The sequence below is a fragment of the Conger conger genome, chromosome 10, assembly GCF_963514075.1.
Source record: "Conger conger chromosome 10, fConCon1.1, whole genome shotgun sequence".
In the NCBI taxonomy this organism is placed as follows: domain Eukaryota; kingdom Metazoa; phylum Chordata; class Actinopteri; order Anguilliformes; family Congridae; genus Conger; species Conger conger.
Genome location: NC_083769.1, coordinates 27,553,267 through 27,576,401, shown reverse-complemented (window position 1 = coordinate 27,576,401; position 23,135 = coordinate 27,553,267). Strand labels below are relative to the sequence as shown.

The window sequence follows — 23,135 nt, the reverse complement described above, 5'->3', positions numbered from 1 at the left end:
GCTTTTTGCTAACCCGCCACATCGCTCTCAGGAGCTCGATCAAAACCAGCCCCAGAAGCAGTTGGAGGATCAGAAAAGGGTAGGTGAACCTCACCCCCCCCTGCCCAGTCCTGCACCATTTCTGTGGCTCACGTGTAACCCCAACCAGCTGAGTCAGAGCACTCTGGGCAAGACCCTCCTACTAAGTGTAACCAACTCATAAACTCATACCCTGTGGTTCTTCCCGGCCAAAGTGAACCTAACATGTCAGATTGGTTCGGGAAGGGAAAGTCTAACTGAGAAGCTTGCAATTTTCATATGATTTTGTGTTCCAAGTTTGTGTGCAAATGTTGTACCTCGAAATGTTGATGCTGATTAACATCAGTTAGGGGTACATCATTGAATTTCTCTTAAGGTCCTGAATGCTTTGACTTTTCAAAGACTTTTCAGCGAGTTGAGTGTGAGATGGTTGGTGAAGGGCTCCAGGTTTTATGGAAGAGCGGTCGGTGGGCCCAAGGTTCTCCTTCAGGGAAGGAAACTGTCTTTAGTCAAACTCAACTTTGGAGAGATTTGTTTGTCCATATCTTTTGGTCATCGGTCAAGGGACTTTGTGAATTTTATTTATTTAATTTATTTTAAAATTTTTGCACTGCAACATACGTATAGACACCTCCATGAATATTCACATACCCTTAAGTTAAAAAAAAGAATATATGTGTATGTGTATGTGTGTGAGAACAGGAGACAGCAACTCTGTCAACTCTGTGATGTTTGTTTTCAAGGTTTTTTTTATTCACTTGGGAGGGCTGTGATATGAAGCAAAGTTATTGGGTTAGCAAGCTAGCTTTGGGTTTAACCCTGGATTTCCCATATCACATTGGTGACTCCCTTTTCATTGGGGAATATCACCATGGCAAATTATGCGGCACATCTAACCTGGACCGGGGCAGTTCTTTTAGGGCTAATGGATTGAAACGTATAAAACACCGCCCTTAGCCAATCACCCAACTTCTTAGCTTTGGAAAAAGGTGTCCCCTTTCTTTGAAGATGGGGTTGAGCTAGGTGTGGATGGTGAGGAGGTCTCTTCCCTGGGCTATTTGGAGAGCAACCTAATTTGCCGATTTTCCCAAAGGAAAAGATTCTAAAGGTGTATATACTGTAGACTCAACAGAGGGAGTGACTTCTTCAGCACTTTCTGTCCATATACACCTATTCCTTAATTATTTGACACTGAGAGACCCATAATTCTTGAGTTTATGAATAAGCTTTGATGTGATTGATTCAAGCATGATTTTATTATGGTCTCTCAATCAATTCTAAAGTTTAGGATCTCTCGAATATGCAGTTGTCACAGAAATAAACTGTAGGACAATTAGGGAGAGTGTAACAAATTTACACTGTTGGTTATTTTTTGCCAATGTGCCTCCCTGGCATTATTGGCAGCAATGGTGTTGCTTTTTGCCATTATGATTGTTTTATGTTCTTTGTATCCATTACTTTATTAATCTGTTCATCAGGAGAGAAAATGGCTGGTTGAATGTGGTTCATGTTGTACCATTATGGGCTAGTTTTTGAGGATGCATTGAGAGTTTGAATAACAAAGACTGTGTTCACTTAACCACCTTTGTGATACCTGTTAAGCCTCATTGCAGTTGTTAGGTTTTGTCAAGCCAGCTAGCCCAGTGAAACCCTGGGCATGTTAAGCTTGGGATACCCCCCTTCTTTTTACAACCTGCAGTATCTGTTGGTTCAGTGACGTGAATGTACTAAGCATGTACTGAAACATAATTGTATAATTTGTTTCTTCCATATGTAATCTCTTTTTCTCAAGTCCTATTTCTGTACTTCTGTAGAATCGTATATGTAAATATTGGAATGTCTCTTTCACTCATTTGATTATTCTGGACTTACTCTGTTACTGCTGCAGTACATAGTAACATTGATATGCAAAGCATGATGTTCCCATCTCAATCAGACAGTAAAGCAGCAGAAGTGGCAGTTAGCAGCATCCTTACCCCCACTAGCTAGGATTCACCTGTCCCTGCCCCCATCCCGTCTCCAAGCAGGAAGCGCTCTCCTGCCTACCTTTCGTCAGTGTGCTTCGGTTGCCATGGCTGCAGCAGAGACGTGCTTAGCCCCCCCTACCAGACTGTGTGACTCATCGCATACGCCGTCTGCCCTCTAATCACCCTCCCTTCACTTCTCTCTGAAAAATAAATCTGTACTTTCAGTCTCTGAAACACCTTCCCAGTCTCATTCCCTCCCACTGTAGCATGTTCAGTGTTGGGGTCCCACTACCAGAGCATGACCAACATGCTCTTAATGCTCCACAGTTCTGGCTGTGTTGGGTACATCTGTGTTCGCGTCATTTAAATCATGTGCAGGGTCACAGGTTCTCTCAAAATGGTGTCCGTGTGTGCGCATTTGCACGTGTCTGGCCAGAGTGACCCTCTGGGAGAGGAAGTTCTGACAGTGGTCTCCTTGTGCTGCTGTCTGAAGGGTGAAGCACTCAGGCAGATTCTGGTGAACCGTTACTATGGCAACTTCCGGCCCGGGGGGAGGAGAGACAGCCTGACCAGTTTCAGCAATGGCCCCCTCGCTGCAGTCGGGCCGGGCAAGACCCCAGCAGGTGTGTGTTTCTGTAACCCTTTCATTTACAAAACGGGGGTTTCCCAAGGAATTGGCCTTGCCTTTCCAATACTTTTGGAGGGGACTGTATGTTTCATAATAAGATATGAAAATAGAAGTTGTGCACAAATGCAATTAAAAATGTATACAAAATGCTTTTAATTCTCATAAAATTCCTTTAACATACATGAGGCCTATGCATGTAAAGTATCCCAGTGAAGAGTGAGTGGATGTTTATTTTCAGCATCTGGTGTGAAGTGAATCACTAAGTTCTCCTGTTTACCATCTTTTCCTGTTCACCCCTGAATCCTGTAACTTTGGCAGCGGCTCAGATAACAGGAAGTCTCTCCACACATTTGATCAAGGCCTCACTGTTGCCAAGCGACAAGAGCCTACTTCCTCTGAGAATTGCCTGCTGCACCTGTGCTGTAAAGCAGCCCTCAGTCCCAGTGGTGTGGCATTGGTGCTTGTTGCTCAGAACCCACAGAGAAAACCAAGCCGAAGGACCAAAACAAAGCACATTTTAAATCTGAAATAAATGTTTAAAATAAGGCCAGAAGGGTGTGTTTGTACATGTAGACATGCGTTTGTGTCCCCAACGAGGTGTATCGATGGATGGGCCCATCGCTTACGAACATGTGGGAGTTTAAAATTCATGTGGAAGTCAGAACTTTTGTTTATGCTACTCTAAGAGAACAATATTTAGGGAACTCCATGAACATCCCGCGATCTGCATATTTACGCTAATGAAATGTTACGTTGTTTCAAACTTCCACACAGAGTATGCATTTGCTGAGAATTGGCACAGCAACCTTAAGAGCTATGAGTCCTAGGCCTACTCTCACTGTTGCACTGGATTGGTCTCCCAGGTTGCGGAGGGGGGCCTGCGGCCCTGAGTCGGGGGGAGATGAGCCTGATGGAGGTGCAGTGTCATCTGGACAAGGAGGGTGCATCCGACCTGGTCATCGACCTCATCATGAATACCACCAGCGACCGCGTATTCCAGGAGAGCATTTTATTGGCCATCGCCCTGCTGGAAGGCGGGAACACCACCATACAGGTAGGTCTGATCCTCTGGACCACATGGTGAAAGTTGGAGCAGCGTGATCAGCAGTAGGAATGCAAGCACCATTCCCCTGCTGTTTCTCCATCTCAAGCAGAATAGACCAAGAATACATAGTGACCATAACTGACCATTTGATTATCGTTTACAGTCAGGAGAATATCCAGTATTACATCAAGCCTGGGTTTGAAGAGTTTCTCTGCCTCAGCTATATGGTTTGGTGATGTGGTGGTCAGTCGAGTACATTGTAAGGACAGCCACGATGGCAGAATGTAGGTCTAGTGTGGGTTTTCACTGAGATCTGTGAAGCATTATTTCTCCCGCATTTTGTGTTCTTCTGCGGTTCTAATGGAAGCCCATGTACTACACTACCTTGTTGTCCATGCTTATGTTTTGGCAGCAGCATGAATAACTGTCAGAAAATAATGTTCTATTAAGTGGTGTGCTTATTGTAGTGTTTATTGTCAGAAGTGCTTAATGTGTTGATATCCTGTGATATGTTGCGCAACTGAAAGCAGGAGACATCTGGGGAGAGAGGCAAGGAGGAAGGGAGCGAAAGAGTGACAGGGAGCTGTGTGGAAATAACCGCCATTGCCAGGGAATGGTTAGGCTGAAAGGTCACACAGCCAAGGTTTTGCTTGTTTATTAAGGACTATGTGCCGTCTTTGTGAGGTCTTGCATCAGGTGGGGTTAATGACAAACCACACTGCCTCCTCTCAGGGGGAGAAAAGCTCAACTGTGAGAAGACGATGAGGCAAAGCCCATCACAGACCGCTTAAAAAGCTGTGGAGAAAAATAAGCGGACAAATCAGTGTATGGTTATTAGTCCCCCTCCCGCCCCCACACACCCATCCACTTCCAAGTTCCCACCACTGCTGTTCCTGAGCAGGTATGTCCCCCTGGAGAGGGACCATTCTAGAAGCGATGGGCCCTGGAAGAAACATTTGCGTCAGTGAGCAGGATTGGATCTTTCATTCATTATCTGCTGAAAGGGGTCCAAGCTGCAGGCAGGAGGTGGCGGGGGCTCCAGATAGAAACGCATCATCACTCTCAAAGCTAGCCCAATGTTGCTGTGGCAACAGAGCAGTACGCTAACCCATCAGCAGTCTAAATGGAAGGAAATAATGAGGGGAAAAAATGACATAAAGGAGGGGCTGTTGATTCTAGGGTGCACTCTGCATAATATTTGTCTGTGTGTGTGTTCTTGCACGAATGAGCATCTTGCATAATCACATTATATTTGCATTGCCGGTCTACCTGTAAAAGCTTTGGCTTCTCGCAGCTGTGTACAAAGACTCTCACGTGACCATGTGTTACATAAGGGCAGATTGTATGCGCAGTGCAGAGCACATCAGGCTTCGGTACATTCCAGCTCCGAGCCCAAACTGGGTCAGGTTTTCCTCTGGAAATAGGGCGATACGGGGAACCCCATTACAGTCCTACAGGGGAATAGGAACTCCCTCTCCAAACTCTTTTATGCAAGAGTGCACTTTAAAAACATGACATAACATTGCCCAGAATTGCAGTAGAGCTGTTCTGCAGTACCTGCCTGTGTGGGCGAGAAACGAATGGAGACCTGACAGATCAGAGAGTCTGCGATTCCCTTATCAGCCGTTGTGCCAACAGGCCTCTAATGAGGAGGTGAGGGCATAGTAGAGCTGACAAAAAAGTTGGTAACTGCAAGAAAAGATTGCCCTTCTTTTACTTCCTGCTGCTGTTGGAAATCAGTTTTGACTTGATCTTTGGTTTTCTTGCATAGTTGCTTGTAATGTAATGTACTTGGTGAATGGCCTATTTTTACTGAGAAAGTATGCCTGTTATGGCCTTTTATGAACAAACTGGGTCTGTAGAGCACCTGGAAAGGAAGTTATAATACTGTTATCTGATCCATCGATGTTACGGGAATATGAAGTTTGTTTCCTGCTGTTCAGATCCTGGAGCTCCAGTTCAGTTATCGGAGCCTGAGGTCAGGGAGCTCTCCCACGTTCCTGTTTGTGTTCCCATTGCGTTTCTTTCCACAGACATTGCACAGTATCACATTTCTTTAACAAGATGGTTGACAGTGCAGAAACCTGACGAACAACCAACCACGTGATTGTGACTGTTACCTTTTACTTAAGTTACAGAATTCAATGTTTAAATTGGTGGGTTATTTATTTTAATTAAAGTTGTGCTTTTAAATACTATAACCATGTAAAATCTGAATCAATTGAAAAGTGACGCTTTGAAAGTACGTTTATTTTTATGATTTTTATCGAACTAGTTTCACCTTATGACAACTTCAACACCTTCTTTCTTAATCATCTATTGTTCTAATGTTACGCTACTTATCTGTGGTGTATGTTCCTATACCGGACCAGCGTAAAATGGCATGATCACCTAATCCGAAATGGCTCAAATAGCCTTATGGCACTTAGCATGCCTTGAATTGTGTTTCCACTGCCATTCTGAATGGGTGATACAAGCTGTGATGTCAAGCTATTCCCTACACTACTCAAGCTATTCTACCTTAGCAACATGAAATATAATGCATTCATGCAGCAATATATGACTAAAATACAAAGTTGGTACCATATGAATTTCTGCTTTCTGTGGCTTTAGGTGAAACTCTAATATGGGTATAGATTAGAAATGGAGAATGGCCAGTCTCTGCAGATAGTTCAGCATACTGAGCCCAATGCTTAATATTAATAGTCTGTTATAGATTAAAATCTGTTTAATTCTGCACTGACGATGTTCAACCCAGCCAGTGACTCACCAAAGCCCTCTTGTCATTATGGAAAAGCTGAATGCAGTTAAGTATTCTTTTTTTCTGTTAAGTCTGCAAGTTTTACCAGGAATGTAAAAAGTAAAAGTGCTCGTTGGTACACAATGTAAAATCTTGTAAAATCTTGTTTTCCAGGAAGTTGATGGAAAAAAACCTAGGTTTGATTTCAGGAAACGTTGTGAGCATAGATCTGAACTGATTGACCAGATGGTAGATTAGCAAAAATCAACCTAAGAGAAAAGAAAATCTAAAAATGTGTAGTCATTTTAGCCAGTTTTTGCAAGCAGTTGTGATGACTACGAAAGCTTTGGTAAGGGCCGAAATTGGCACAGCCCCACCTAACATGTTGGGCCTGACAGGAGATATGGTGGAAAAGTGCAGAGGCAGAACTCTGCAGTTGAACTCATGACTAATTCCATGTGTAGCCATATCACGGTTTGTCCTTGTGAGGTAATGGGAATGCGGTGTGGGAATGGGAAGCAATGTGGTGCTTTTCCTCGATAGAGACTGGGCCTGGAAGGGTCTATCACACTGAATCTCTTCAAATGCTTTCAAGATTTACTCCTACTGCGTTCAGACACATTCCAGCTGGAGGATTTGAGGCACCATTCATGGTGTGGTTTGGAAATATCCCTTGACAACAGGATTTCTTGAATAATTTTTCTTCTTTCTGGGCACTGCAGCTTGCAGTCTGTCTGGTGTTTTCACCTTGTGTACTGGAGAGGCTTATTAAGAGAAGTTTTTGTTATTTCCTTAATGTCTTTTTAAGCTATCAGAAAGCTGTGTGTCCTAGTGTCTTGTGAGGACTGGGGAACTGGAAAGTGGAAAGCTGGCTTTCTTCCTTTTAGTCCTTGTACCTGAACATATTTTAAAGAGCTACCCATTAGATCATTTGTAGCAGGATTTTGGGAGAGGAAATGCTCTTTGTTGATGCAGTGCTTATGGCACACAGAGCAATTTAAAATGTATCAGCAGATGCATATCATACCTTCCTCTTACATAACACTGAGTGGCCCCGTTTTTGGACAGAAGGGTTTTTGTCTTTACTGAAAACCAGGTCAGAACCTGGAGGCCGCCTTAGCCACCCGGTTTGTTTGTTTGTTTTGTAATGCTCCAGAGCTGGGGGCCGGGCCGACGGCACTGCTGCTGAAGTTTTGGAAAGGCTACGACCGGCATGTGCCGCAGCTGTTTGCCTGGGTCAAGAGAGGAAACAAGCTACCATGCAGCAGGGAAAATAGGGCAGTTCCGGGCCCAGGCACTGGGCTCCCAGGGGCCTCCCCAGTGCCCCTCCCTCCCTCCCTCACACTGGTGGGGATTAATTTCTGTGCCAGGGCTTTTCTTGTTGATGTTGCTCTGTGTTCTAGTTTTCTCTAAGCTACTTAACTGAGGCCTTTTTAATGGGGAGACTGGAGATTGTGAAGATGGTGCAAGTTCGAGCACACTGTTGACATTTAGGTATGGTCCTATCAGGTTAATAGAACCCAGCTTTGGGTCTGAGTTTTCTCTGAAATGATAGTATAGTCAATATACAGTCTATCTTGGTGGAGACAGGATGTGACGTTGGCAGTGGGTTGCTTGGGATGTGGAACATCACGTCAACGAGACCCACCACCCACAAAAAACAACAACAGAGACCACAGCCATGATGACACAGCAACATGCAGGGGGGAATTCACACGAACAGTTTGGGTATAAGTTGCATGGAAATGTGATCATAATATTAATGTTTCATCATCAGTGTTCATTTAATACAGATGACTTCATGTACTGTTTTAGTCATCTCATGGAAAATAACATTTCCCCTTTGTTTAAACCTCAATTATCCTGTCCCTGTCTGCCAATTTTACATCTCCTTACTCTACATCTACTTGCTTCACTACTTGCACCTTACTCTGTTCTTAACTTTATGTTCATCTTTATGAAAGTCAGTCACATGGCTCACTGTATCCCATTTTCATCCCTTCATGATGTGTTCTGTATAAGGAGAGATATTGTTGTTTTTCTAACAGTCACTTTGACAGTGTGGGTGTGTGCTGCCAGCCCTGGAGTGATCAGTGACTATTGCAGGACAAAGGCTTTCCCCGTGACCAGGGTGTGATAGTGGGCAGCGTTGGGAAACCGTTTGGCGGTCTCATAGGGCACAGTGGGAACTCTACTTTGTATCAACAGTGTGCCATATGACTTAATGGGAACCTCCAGCAGAAAAAAACGACACACCCCATTTCAAAATGCATTCCTTTTTATACTTTTTTTTTTTTTTAGTGTTGATGGTTCTTTCTGTCAGCTAAAAATCACAGATTTTTTTACATAGTTTGCTGAAAGGTTGAGTATTGCAATGTCTTCTTAGGGAGAAGTTTCCAATACCTGGCTTTTATCTTTTATCTTGTCAAATAATAAGGGGGGAGGGGAAGCTGAACCTGAGTGCAGCTAGGCCACCTTTTGCGATTTGAAATCCATGTTTGTTTGCTATGCAGTTGAACTTAATACAGGCTTAAACACATCTGGGCTCTGAATGCACTTTTGCAATAGTGTAAATTAATGGTTGTGTGGGGAAACAATTGGTACACTCAAAGAAAATTATTTGGCCAGAAACCTCCTCCTGGTATTTTTTGTCTTATATTAGACATAACGTATTTAACTTTTTTGCTAAATAAGGCAAATGTATTTCCAATGAGGCAAGACTGTTTAACCAATTTCAAAATTTAATTTAATTTTGAAATTGCCATTGGAATAATAATTTTAATTATCAAGCAAACATTAACTTAAAACAAGCTAGTGATATTTCACGACTATTGTTAAGACGGTCACTTTAAGTATAACATTTGTTTAAATGGTTAAAAATTAAACGTTTTTGAAAAGGGGAAGCTAGATTCTCCAGCACATATTCTCAGAGAATTCATTGGAATCTACATTGATGAATTTTCACTCTCCATATATCTGATATGCTTACAATAGCTTGCTAACTTTATCAGAAGTTGCGCAGCACAGGTTGTATACTGTATCTAGTAAGGTAGCCATATTTACTGGTAAATAATGAACACAATGTGTTTGCTAAACTTCTGTGAGCATCGAAAATATCTTAAACCACCTCTTTGACACTGCCAAAGTTCTGGTTTCTGATGACTGTATGGCCTACAACCTCTGGATGATGCCGTTTGGAAAGAGATGCAGTCATTACATGGTTGGAACAGACTTGGGTCAAGGTAAGGAAGGCTAGAGCAAGCATCACTGTGGCAGGACAGGTAAGGCAATTTCTATTGAAGTGTCAGACTTAATCGAGAGATGAAGGCGAGTGTGAGCCAAATGGACTCGGTGACAGTGAATCGCTGCCTATGGGCTGCGGAGTGCACCGGGGCTACAGGGAAAGTATTAATAGTCATAGCCCCAGCAGCTGGGCTGCCGTTCGGGTTGAGAAGGAACAACAGAGGGCATCCAGGACAGGGGGATGGAAAACGTTGGCTTCCCTCTCCGTGGGGGCGGTGGACTTGTTTGCTTATCAGGAGCCATGGAGATCGACCTCGCACAGCTGCAAGCGCAGGCAGCGGGAAAACCACAGAGTTCTGCAGGTCTCCTGGGGTCAGCAAAGCCATCTGCTTCTCCATTCAGAAATTACAATTCAAATCCCAGATTGTCTCGTGCTACAAAAGTCCTTTCGCAAGCGAACCCGGTTGATGAATGTGCAGTGTACTAGCCTAAGCAGATAACTAGCAGTCATCAGTAAAAAAGCGTCCCCATCTTTCTGCTGCTATGGAGGTGTATTATCCATCGTAATGTGAACTGAAAGAGGGGAAACTGTGGTGTCGGACTTGGTTGGAATGTATAAGTGTGGAGTATGCCTCTGTTGGAGTTCTACATTCATGTCTCTTAAGGTCAAGGGTACTGTGGGGTGCATGTGGGGGTGTTCCCAAGGTTACGGGCCACATTGGAAAACGTTGACATTGGGTAACCTGAGAAGACCCAAAAATAAGGAACGCGAAACCACTCATTACCGGCTGCCCATTGCTTTGTTGACAGGTTGAGTTTTGCACCTGCTGGATGGGGATATCTAAAATACTGTGTGCTTGCATAGTACAGTTAACTATTAGCTTGCAACCTACATACCAAACTAAAATAATGTGATCACTCACACGCGTATATTCGTGTGCCCAGACATACATTTATATTGTTATATATTTGACATGTAAAACCCATTTTATAGGGTAGGTATGATGATATTTACGTAGTAATAGGTAATGCGTAGACGATGATGATATTTGTAGTAATAGCTTTGTATTTATTCAGTGAGTTTCAACGGAACACAATGTGTTTATATTGTACTTGAATTTCAAAGGGCAAAGTAACTGTAAATGCCAGTCCTTCCTTGGGGCCAGCGCCCAGATCTTGTATTTATATGGTCACCGTCGCTAACCGAGACCAGCCAAGCCATAGCGGGGGGAGTATTTCTGCGAAACAGTCTGGTCGAGCATTCGCTGCTGTTACATAAGAGTGTAGCTGGGTCACTCTCACTCTCTGCCCTCACACACGGGACCCTGGCTGTTTCCTCTGCCCCTCCCTGCAGGCCGTTAGCGCGTGGTTAAATCCGGCAGCATTCTCCTCTTAGTGTGCAGCACCTCCTGCACTCTTATTTCAGCTGTGAAGAGGGTTCCAGTATTTACTCATATCTTCGCTTTTGTCACATGATATGTTGTATCGAAAATTAAAAGTATACTTCTGAGAATTGAATGTTGGTGTTTGTGGTTTGGTAGAGAGGATAATTCTCTCCTACTTTTGCGTAGCAGCTAGTTGGATAATTTGAACACGCCTCCCTCCTTGTGCAATACTTCCCAACCTGTTTCAGAGCAAACAGGCATACTTCTGTTTAATTATACAGTTTGGCCGATTATCTCATTGATGTCTGATGGCTCCAGCCAGTGTTGCCGAGCTGAACTGTATTGCCGCAGCCAGTTGAATAGTCTGACGTTGGGAATGTAGAAGCTGGCCCAGAAACCCTGGATCTTGTTTTGTCCCCCCATATTTAGGAAAGACTCATTTCACTGTGGTGTCATGAGTGGCTTGACCCATTCTCGTAAACCGCCTGGAGTTCGGCACCTGAATTCAGAGGGACCTAGTCCATACCACAACTGGATAATGATTTTCATTCTAGCATAGACGCTTTCCGAGCAATTATTTCCAAAGGAAGTGTCAGCTCACCTTGAATTATAATGAGTCGCTGTAATTATGTTGTTCAGAAAGGAAACTCTCAAAGCTTGCTCAGCTCTGTCTGTCGGGGAATTGCCCACACCTGTTCTTGAAGTTCAAATTAATGAATGCAGTTTTCAAGGTGATTATGACTGCAGCTCATTCAGGACTCACCCATCGCTGGGACCTTTATCCAAAGTCTTTTGAGACAGAATGGCAAAATCTGAGACAACCAGCAGGGGCCATTCCGTGTCATCTCAAATAAAGTGCACTGCAGTCTCTCCTCAATGCCTTTCATTTGATTGTGTGGTGGTAGGCAATGAATATCCTGAAGAAAGGATATTCATATGTTTCTGCATTTTCTGCGTATCATATCAGATAGTAAAATTGGTATTTTTGTATATCATTGACTAAACTGCATGGGACATAATTATTATTATGACTGAAAAGTCAATGATTATATGATGTTAGACTGTGGAGAAAATGACAGATGTAAACAAGTATGATGTACTTGAAAGTTTTAGTTTCCTAATAAAATATTATTGCATTACAATCTTTTTATTACGGTCACATTTCCATGCAACAATATTTTATTTTAGACTGTTCCATTTTCTCATGTTTGGTACAGCATATAAGAATGGTTAGGAGGTTAGGATTTTTTTAGGTGCCATAGAAACCAAACCTATAGTGTCATGACAATTATTTTCATGAAAGGTGATCTTGAGTGAATCTTCAACATCTCCAAAGTTGAGGGGGTGTAAATAAACCTGGATATTTAAAAATCTGATTTCATGCAAGTAAATTTTAGAAGGCTCTAGCACATATATTAAGCATTGTATGAACCTCAGATTTTCAGGATTTGTAAACCTCATCCTTGCCTACTACCATACAAACAATCAAAAAATTGAAATGGCCCAGCAGGAAATGGGCAAAAACATTTCCTAAGTTATTGTTTGTATACAGTCCCCTCCAAAAGTATTGGAATAGCAAGGTAAATTTCTTTGTTTTGCTGGTACACTAAAGACAATCGAGTTTCAGGTCAAAACGAATTTCAGCTTTTATTTCCTGGTATTACCCCCCTTCCCCCCACACAATAGTTTGGTGATGTCACTGGGTTGCAGGCTTCATGCAGTTATTGCAAGCAGGGGATATAGTACCAAATATGAAGTGTTCTTTTGTTTACTTACTCCAAATGTTCCAGTGCATTTGCTTATCTAAAACGTGGGTGGTCTGATACCAAAGGTGCTATGTTCTAAGTAGTTAAACACATCTATGTGTAAATACTAGGAAATAAACGCTGAACTCTTGTCTCATGCTTATCTTTTTATCTCAACTTCAAATGTATTGCAAAAACAAAGAAATTGGCCTTCCTCTTCCAATACTTTTTGAGGAGAGTGTGTGTGTGTGTGTGTGTTTGTGTGTACGCAGAAGTGTGTTTACTTAAGTGTGTGTTTACTTGGGTGAGTGAATGTGTATGCGTTTGTGTGAAGGCAAGAGAAACTGTGAATGACATTTACTTCCCCTGGTTCACCGGCAATGGCTGTCCACCCACCCTGTGCCAGTTTCATCTGCTGCTCCTCACCAGAACAGCTTAAGTAAGAGCATCCGGGGGGGGGGCGGTTGTGCGCGAGCTAGCTAGCTCTCCAGTCATTACAGCCCTCTCTGCTGTGCGCCCGCGCGCTAGCTCTCCGCTGATTACAGCCCTCTTTCCGCTATGCGCGAGCTGCCTGGAGAGCGGTTATAAATAGCTGTTATATAACGTCCCTTTGTTGATGCCAAGTGTCGGGACAGGAGGAAAAAAAAAAAGAAAAGAAATGCGGCATGACCTTGTTTTTCAGAATAGCCCGCCCCCACCTCTCCTGTACTAAACTCTTTAATGCACCGAGGGATTGTCTCTAAAGAGGCAGACAGGACTTCACCGTTCGCTCTTCCGGAGGAGGAACCCATCATGGGGCAGGAACTTTCTGGCTCCTCTCCACAGCTCTGTTCAGCACACTGATGATATGAAATCATGCAGGCTCTTATACTGAAAGTTTGAAATGATTCAGGGAGAAATTCAGAAAATCTGACCAATGATGTACATCTTTGACGCAGTGCATCTTTAGCAAAGAACAGAATACCTACTCTACTCTCACATGATCCCCCTCCCCCTCCTTAGATCAAAAGCACCCGAAAACATAGCTCATACTGTCTCTGGAATGTACCTGAAGGTGGCCAACAATATATCACACAGTCCCTTGTCCCCCCGTGCGATCTGTGGATGTTGCTGTGGGAATCTGTGCATCATTCCATAATGACACAGCACATTTAATCTGACCCCTCAGGTCTCAACATTATGTAAATCTGCCCCTGCAGTCACAAAACTTATAGCAACTTTCCCCTGCTATACCATTTGGTATTTTAGAAAAGTGATTTAAGAATTTACATATATGGTATGGAATCCGTTCTTTTAAAGTGCACTGCGGTATGAACTGCAAGTACGTACTAAAATGTTGTAAATGTGAATGTGATAACTGTGGGGCTGTTCATGTAGATATTACAGCAGGGCATGGTTAGGTGGATGTGGGGAATGGTGACACTGCAGAGAGAGAGAGGGAGAGAGAGAGCTGCTGTCAGGGATTGCCCCAGAGGCAGGTTTCCAAGAGTGACAGCTTTTAGACAGCCCCCTCAAGTCTAAGCACATTTGTGGACGGACCCTCGCTGACTGAGACCGTTGACCCCCGATCTCCTGAAAGGTGTGTGTGGGAGCATGCGTGCGTTCATGGAAGTGTGTGTGTGTGTGTCAGTGTGTTACATAAGAGACTTGAGGCTCTCACAGGAGAGGTAAATCTTATTACTGCTGTCAGCTCTGTTGTGGTTTCACCAGGTCCATCCAGCGTAGGCCTACTCAGTCCCCACAGATACACTTCTGTGTGTGTGTGTGTGTGTGTGTGTGTGTGTGTGTGTGTGTGTGTGTGTGTTTCTGTGTGTGAAAGAGGGAAAGAGTTAAGGGTGTGCTTGTGTGTCTGTGGATGTGACAGGTGGCAGGGGAGGAAGATGACCCTCTGTTGAAACTTTGCCTGCTGTCTATCTCTGTGTGATCAGCTAGTTTGTTTTCTTGTATTGGGTGGGTGTGTGTGCGTGCGCTATGTGTGAAGAGAGAGAGTGTGTATATGAAAGAGAAAGCATGTGAGAGAATATGTGCGTGTGTGTTGTGTGTGTTGAGAGCGAGAGTGTGTCTGTGTGTGGACGGAGATGTGAATGCGACAGGTGGCAGGGAAGGAAGCCGGCCCCACTTGTTGTGGGTCGAAGAAACCTTGCCTGCTGTCTATCTCTGTGTGATCAGCTAGTTTCTTTTCTCTAAAGCTGTGTGTGTGCGCGTGCGTGCGCGCGTGTGTGCGCTCTGGTGATTGGCCCAGCATGAGAGGCGGAGGAACATTGACCCTCTCAGTGGGTGCAGTGCAAGTTAATTTCATACCTCACTGTATTTTATGATAATTCCTGTTTTGTCAACACAATGTACCCTCACCCCTCCTGTCTGAATCATTTGTGTTTGTTATATAACACACAAGCCTACGCGTAACTGTTCTTTATCAGGTGCTAGGATGGCATGCTGCTGGGTAACACAGAATGAGGATGACATCATCAGCCAATCTGAAATGAAGGGCCTTAATGAAAGAGGTGTATATGGGCTTTCCTGTCGGAGGCGATTATGAGTAATGAGTCGAAAGCAGGGATAAAGCACTTCAGTAACATTTTCTGCCTGTGACCATGTTGCCTGCCGGCTGGAAATGTGTGTAGGAAGTTGAGTTTGTTTGTCCTGTTGTCTCCTGACCAGTCAGTTGGTGATGTCACTCTAATCAGGTGACCAATCGTTCCTGATTTGTTGTCAGCAGCTGGAGTCACGCACTTTGCACCTCGCTAATTTCATAATGTTGTTTTCTGTCTGGTCAGTTGTGTAATCGGTTTCCCCCCTCGCTTAACGACGGCGAGCTCGGGCATATCTCTCCACAAGCACACGCAGCGGTGATGTTTTTCACTTCCATACGGAGTGAAACTGATTTTTAAAAAGCGTATAAATATCAAGCCTATAGCAGAAAAACATGACTTCTCAGTGTTGGTTGATATCCCGGTCATTTGACCCTTTCCTGTCTGCAGTGGGCAGGTTTTCATCCTATTGTTGCTTGTCAGGGCTGCTGACTGGTTCCCTCACAGCGAGCTTGTGCACACAGTGGCATAGGGCCTGACACTGTATACAGTATAAACCTGGTGTTTTGTAAACCAGAAAACCATTTTCTGTATGATAACAAGCATTTTTAGTGTATGGTATGTGTATGTGGGTGTGACATACTGTAAGCAGATATGAATGTGGGATCAGGTTGTACTGTATATTTTACACACTCCACAGTTCTCTTTACCAAGGGGGAGGAGTATATTTCTTAAGCTTTGTTTTGTGTGGAGTGAATATCTGTCATACTTTTATAGATCAAAGTCATTATCAGTCACATGATTGCATGGTGTTCTTTTTTTTGTTTTTGTTTTGTTTCTTTATTTTCTTCCTGATGGTAACTTTTGTGAAATCAGCTGGAGGGGGGGCCACATTTGTCTGCTCAGAATTTCCTCTGGTTAATAGACATGGAGTGCAGTGCTAATCTGGAAATCGGGTTGGTTATGCAACAGGCTTTCAAAATTGGCCTAGATACTAGCTGATAATTCACCCCCCCCCCCCTCCCCCTCCTTCTCCCCACGTTCCCTGTACTCCCTCCATGCCGGAACTGGTATGTAGGGCAGGATTTTCCTTCACCTTTTTTTTTTCCCGCCAGTGTAATTGTGTGTGTGTTACCGCTCTGTAAGTCTTCCAATAAGTGCTCAGCAGATTACAGGCCTTATGTAATAGGAACAGGATTGCTGAGTGAAAATGGGGCAGGCTGTATCAGTTACAGAAAGGCGTCCCAGATTCCGGAGCCTTGCATGTGTGCGAGCACAGGGTGCAACAACGCTTCTCAGGCTTTTTAAACACGTATGCATATTTGTACCCTAGCAACCATGAAATGGCGTCCCTGTGTTTGTGTGCAAGTCTGACCAATGATGAAAAAACAAAAGCGAGTGCTGGTTATGCAGTTGCGCTGTGCTTGTTGATGCAGTATCTGTGTAAAGTTCCAGGATTTACTGCCCCAGGGCTTGCTTCAAGCTTCTGCCAGTGTTTGATTAGCTTCAGTAGCTGGTCTCAACCACGCATCTGTCTCCAAGGTGAAACAGGTTATTGCCATAAATGTTGCCTTGTGAAAATCAGGTGAGCAACACGGGTCGCTCAAGGTTGTTTCCATGGTGCGGGAAGCGTTATGTAACTGCAGCCGGACTGCAGGGAGGAGGAGTGGGAGGAAAGATTGCAGGATCTGATCTTCACCCTCAAGCCCTCCCTGTGTAAGCGGGTCATACAAATTCTGAACAATGAATGCAAGTCAATATGGAATAACATTCCACAAAACCAATTTGCCTAGAAATGAAAACATTTTGAATCATGCTACTGAGCACATTGTTTTGAGTCATACCACTGAGCACATTGTTTTGAAGCATACCACTGGAAAGATTATTTTGAAGCATACCACTCGAAACATTGCTTTGAAGATGATATGTATATTCTGGCACGAGTCCATGGCATTGAACCCTATTTATATAATGCTGTGATTATTTATTAATTCATTTTTTCATTTATTTAATGTTTATTTGAATATGCGTAGCAATTTTACACCAGATTCATGTAGCTAATGATCTGCCTACAGATATTATAGCTATTGCTGGTTTTCAACTCCCATCCCTGGATTGTTATATGAATCTTTCTACTCATTTTGTCCTTTTATTTTAGCATTCTTTCTTCTGCCGTCTGACGGATGACAAGAAATCGGAAACGTTTTTCAAGGTGTTCTATGATCGGATGAAGCTGGCCCAGCAGGAAATCAAAGCTACAGTGACTGTCAATACCAGTGACCTCGGGAACAAGAAGAAGGATGATGACGCCTTGGATCGGGAAGTGCCCGTACGGAAGAAAGGTCAGGGGTCGGCAAGCAGAGTCACTACTGGGCTCGCTATCATTCCTTCTGGCACTGAGACCAGAGCAAAATGCCTAGATTTCTGATTCAAAATGCCTAGTCATGTTTTTCTGATCCTAGAATTCAGTGGAGGGAATCGCGCAAAATGGCATATTCTAACAGCATTTCCCTCCAAGAGACCTGACAGGAAATGGCATTAAATAACTTTGTTGTGGTGCCCCACCCCAGCCGGAAAGCATGTTTGTCTTGGTAGCCCCGGTGTGTTGACTGGGGAATGTAGCTAGTGTGTTTGTTTTTTTTTGTCAGCTCACTGTTTGGCCCTGGTTTCCCCTCTCTGGTGCTCCAGGAAAGGATGCGTCCGTTGTGGTGACCGAAGAAGTCCGGGAGCAGCTGCTGGAGGCTTCGTCTGCCACCAAGAAGGCCTACAACCTGTACCGGCGCGAGGCCGAGGCCGAGGAACACTTCGCCACGGCCGACGGGCAGCCCAGCGCGGGCGAGAAGAGCCAGGACGACGGGGAGATGAGCGTGGTCATCGCCATCATGAAGCCCATCCTGCGCTTCCTGCAGCTGCTGTGTGAAAACCACAACCGTGATCTGCAGGTCCGCCTAGGGGGGCGCTCTCTTCTGCTCGCACCTCCGCCTCATTACTTCTGTTACGTTATTAAATATTATGGGATATTGTCCATTATACTGAAACAAAACTTGATTGCGTGATGCTTGATTTGTCAAATTTAAGATTGTGAGAATGGAAAGATATCGATGAAATTGGTTGGTATCCAGCGCATGGAGGTTTTTTTTTAGGCTTGACTCTCGGTCTCTCTGGCGAAGCTGATGGTGTTTTGTAATGCACACAGGATGAGGGCCTGCGTCAGGGCTCAGCTTGTTGCTGAGCTATAGACCTGTTTGTCTTGCCTGTGTGGGCTAGAATTATTCTCCAAGGAAGTGCATTCATTGATCCTGAGCTAGATGTCATTTTCAGAGAGTTTTAATCACGATTTAATCCCGCTCAGGTGCTTAAAAAGATGAAAATGTCTACTTAATTTTTCTATTTTGTTTAAGCGCATGATTACCAAGTGACTCAGCGTTCATTTGTTTTAGGAGCCCTTCCATTTTGTGTGATGGATTCATAAGAGCACAGCACAATGCATCCTCACTCAAGTGCACTTTCTGGCTTTAATTATGGCCTCTCTCCATCAAATAATTCAAGGACAGTTCTATTAATGATTTTCTAAATCAAAAACAGTGAAGAATTCATTTACAGGCAGGATTTTTTTATTTTTTATTGACGCATTTCTTTTTTTCATAAACCCAAAGCCCTGTGTGATGATGTGTCTCTAGCTCACAATGAATGAGGTTTCACGAACCACAGAATGGGTAGAAAAAAGAAACACAATGATTGGTTCAAATCGGCGAATCACATATATATTATAGGCGTTTTCCCATTTTTGGTTTCATGACACGTTATTCTCTCATCACTATTTCTAGCATCTGACAGTTTCTAGATTGCTCTACTTTGTTTCATAATTAGGCTGCTCTATATTGCCATTCTGATTAGAGACCATGGACAATCTACATCAGGCGAGGAAGTCTTGGGTTTTTCATCTCTATAGTAGAGCAGATTTCCTCCTTCCTGTTTGATTTTCCATGCCCATACCCCATGAGTCTCCATTCGCTCCTGTACGGAAGCGCTTGGCTGCCATCCCTTCAGTTCAAACCTCTTTCTGCGTCTCTTTCCCTGGCAGAACTTCCTGCGATGTCAGAACAACAAGAACAACTACAACCTGGTGTGCGAGACTCTGCAGTTCCTGGACTGCATCTGCGGCAGCACCACAGGGGGTCTGGGCCTTCTGGGGCTCTACATCAACGAGAAGAACGTGGCGCTCATCAACCAGACTGTGGAGAGCCTCACCGAATACTGCCAGGGCCCCTGCCACGAGAACCAGGTTTGAACATGGCCCTGGTAGCCTCCCCACAAACCTCCAGCCTTAAGACCCATGGTCCTCAGACCCTTCAAATCAACGCCCAGTCACTCATTTTAAGGGTCTGTGACACTAAGGTCAAAGCCTTGTTTGCCTCGTAGCGGTCAGAGTCTATGACCATGCTATGTCATGATGTTGTACTACGGCAGAAATTTCTACTGCGTATAATGAGTGTGAATGTGAAATGTTCTTGTTTGTATAAACGGATATGTCAGGACCATAATGGCAGGGTTGGTCTTGTTGGTAGCAGCATAATTAAAATCTAAAAGACTTTGGTTCTCTAGCTGTATAATTAGAGGATTATTCCCCCGTCATGTCAGTGTTTTAATATCTCACTTTCATTGTGTAATCCCAGGCAGTTCTGAGAATGCATCCTGTGTCAGTGTTGGTAGTTATTTATTTCATGCTACCATCCATTGCTCTTATTGTACTGTTAACCAGTGGCTCCATAACACCTGGCCCTCAGCTGTATCTCTCAGCAGAGGTGAATTTCCTTTTGTGTCTTTATGCCTTTAATGTGTAAAGATGCAAAAGATGCCAAGTCAATAAGAATGGCATAGCAGTTTGTGCTGCCTGGTAAATGGGCATTTGTAGAACAGAGAAGATTGCCGTTGCTTTAGCACAAAGTGGAATATCTCCTCTGTCTACAAGTCAAGTGTTCTCTCCTTCTTTCAGCTGCTACCTTGTGCCATTTTATTTCTTTGTTTCGCCATCATTGGATAGATCAGTACTTCCTACTTCCACTGACTGTGCACTTTGCCCTCTTGCAGAACTGCATTGCTACTCATGAATCGAATGGTATCGACATCATCATTGCTCTGATCCTCAATGACATCAATCCCCTAGGAAAGAAGAGGATAGACCTGGTGCTGGAGCTCAAAGTGAGTTGACCAATCAACCAGAGAGCCATTGATTGCCCCAAAAATTTGATCGCAAACTGGCCCAAGTTGCTGGCTAGGCCATTTCCTTTCAGGAAAACTGGCATGGTCAGTCACTGTGAAATCTGAGCAACTAATCAATGTCATCCTTCTTGGCTGAAAGACCGCTTCCGCAGAGAACCAGAAGAGTATTTTTTGTTTGGCACTAAAAGGAGAAAAGAACATGAATCTGTCTCTCTCTCTCTTTCTCTCCCCCCCCCCCCCCCTCTCTCCTTCACAGAACAATGCTTCGAAGTTGCTGCTTGCCATCATGGAGAGCCGCCATGACAGTGAAAATGCAGAAAGAATTCTCTACAACATGAGACCCAAGGAACTGGTGAGCCCACGGCCACTGTCCCTTTAATGCCACACTCCTGAGATTCCTCTGGATTCATTTACGGAGACTCCGTTAAGGGAGAAAGCTGCAAAAGTGAAAGGCTGTGTGCGTCTGTGGGCAGTAAAACGGTGACTGGAAATTTGGCTGGGGCTGTATGAACGAGTCAGCCTGGCGGCTTTGCCTGTTCTGAAGGGCGCAGACAAGGGAGGCGAGAGCTCTCGCTCCATTCATAGGGTTTCCTGAGCGTAGGATGTGGCGTTTACACCGCCCACGCGCCCTCCGTTCCGTTCGCCCAGCACACCACTAGCAGTGGCGCTCTTCCTCTCCTCTCCATCTTTGGTCCTTCTCCTGCTCCATCCGTTTGTGCAGTGATCCCCGTTGGTCTGAATCTCAAAAGCTTGGCTTCAGCTTCGTATTTTACTTGGCTAACACTCTTGTTAATGGTATTAATAGCTGTCCTCTTTTGGTTTGTGTCAATTATCCTTTCCTGCTGTAGGCTGTTGGAGGGCTTCGTAAGATCAGCCTCGGCTAAAAAGGAGCATAATGGAAACGTTCCGTCAAGTAACACCCTTAGGTTCCCGTCCTCAGTCTCGATGGCTCATCTTCATTTCGAAACTGGTTGTACGGTCATTCTCGGCCCTCTCCACCAAGGCGGGGGTGTAGCCCCCGCAGATCAGGAAGTAGGGCAGAGGTTTGACCTACAGACTGTGGTTTCGGTTTGCAGGTGGATGTGATCAAGAAAGCCTACCTGCAGGGGGAGGTAGAGTTCGAGGAGGACCCAGAGGAGGAGGAGGAGAATGGGGAGGACCATGCAGCCTCACCCAGAAATGTCGGCCACAACATCTACATCCTTGCCCACCAGGTAGGAGCAGCTGTGTACAGCATCGCCGTGGTGCCTATTCTGATCACGTGACCCTGGTTTCACTTACCGCTGCTTTGCACTTAAGGAGGAGCAAAACATGGCCAGATGAATTCAAGCCAGTAACAAAACTGTGGATGATGTGACATCCTGTTACAGTGACTGTTGGTTTTGTATGTTTGTCTTTGGAGCTCTGTGGAAGCACATTCTGTGCAGGAGATGAGAAACCAGCAGTTTCATACCAAACTCATTCTGGGCCAGTGCTGTTCCTGTTCAAATGAACAAAAAAAGCCTCTATGGTGAAATGGCTTGGGGCCTTCCTGTTTGATTGTGCTTATCTAGGATGACTTGTAGCGCTTACTTTAGTAGGTAGTGTTTCTTCATAAAACTGATTATTTAGCAAAGTGCTTTGGGTATAGAGGACAAATGCAGTGTCCCTCATCAGGAATTAAACTTGCAGCCTTTGGGATAGAGGCCCATTGCAGCACTCTGTGGCTACACTCTTTGGGTACAGTATATCCTCTAAAGCTGCGAATAAGAATGGGTGGGGGAAGTTTTCTCAATCCCACGCACACACATTTCATCTGCTCATGGGATTCTGCATCATCACTGGGCTTCCAGCTAAAGTGGTTCTCGTGGAGAAAACAGCTGCCTCGGTTAACCATTGCTTCACAAACACACACTCATCGAAGCACACGTGCACCTACACATGCACAAACACAGTCACATGCGTACATGCACACTAAAAATGTTCTCTGTTATTTGCCATTTAAAAGTTGATGTTCAATCAGATACCTGTATTCTTACCTGTGAAACTTTGGTCAGTAGTGATGGTTATGTGAGAATTCTTCCTTAAATTTAAATTAATCAAGTTTTTCTGTATTACAGTATCAGTATCAGTCAGTGCACTTGACTGCAGTAGAGCCACAAGGCTCTTGCCTTTTAAGAATAACAAAGTGCACCCTCCTGGCCCACGCAGTGATGATGCCCCGTGCTCCTTCTGTGTGCCCTCCACAGCTGGCCAGGCATAACAAGGAGCTGCAGGCCATGCTGAAACCAGGAGGCACCAATGGAGAGGGGGATGAGGCCCTAGAGTTCTATGCCAAGCACACGGCCCAGATCGAGGTCAGTGACCTTCCAGTCCCCACCAGCTCCTCACACCTGCTTGAGTAGACTCCTTACTGAAGTGCTCTCCATGGAAGACCTCTCCTGGGGTGACTCTTGACCACGGCATTTTCTGATTTGAAATGCTAAAACCTAAAATATGAAAAGCAACTACACAAGACTAGCTGCTGAATTGCTACATATTTAATGGTTGCGTCTGTTTTTCTGGCTGCTTCTGCATAATTGAAGTGTAAAAACATGTACAAAACATGAAAACAAAGTATGAAAGTTTACC

At 44.3% G+C, this 23,135-nt stretch overlaps 1 protein-coding gene across 1 annotated transcript in view; it reads left to right on the top strand.

The window, feature by feature from the left end:
- The window catches only part of LOC133139028 (inositol 1,4,5-trisphosphate receptor type 1-like), a 108,002-nt gene that overhangs the window by 56,262 nt on the left and 28,605 nt on the right, over nt 1–23,135 (top strand). Inside the window, 10 exon segments of the mRNA XM_061258267.1 lie at nt 32–79; nt 2,479–2,608; nt 3,477–3,667; nt 17,461–17,644; nt 17,991–18,244; nt 19,387–19,587; nt 20,394–20,504; nt 20,782–20,877; nt 21,602–21,739; nt 22,754–22,861. Of these exon segments, the coding sequence (XP_061114251.1) occupies nt 32–79; nt 2,479–2,608; nt 3,477–3,667; nt 17,461–17,644; nt 17,991–18,244; nt 19,387–19,587; nt 20,394–20,504; nt 20,782–20,877; nt 21,602–21,739; nt 22,754–22,861 (1,461 nt within the window).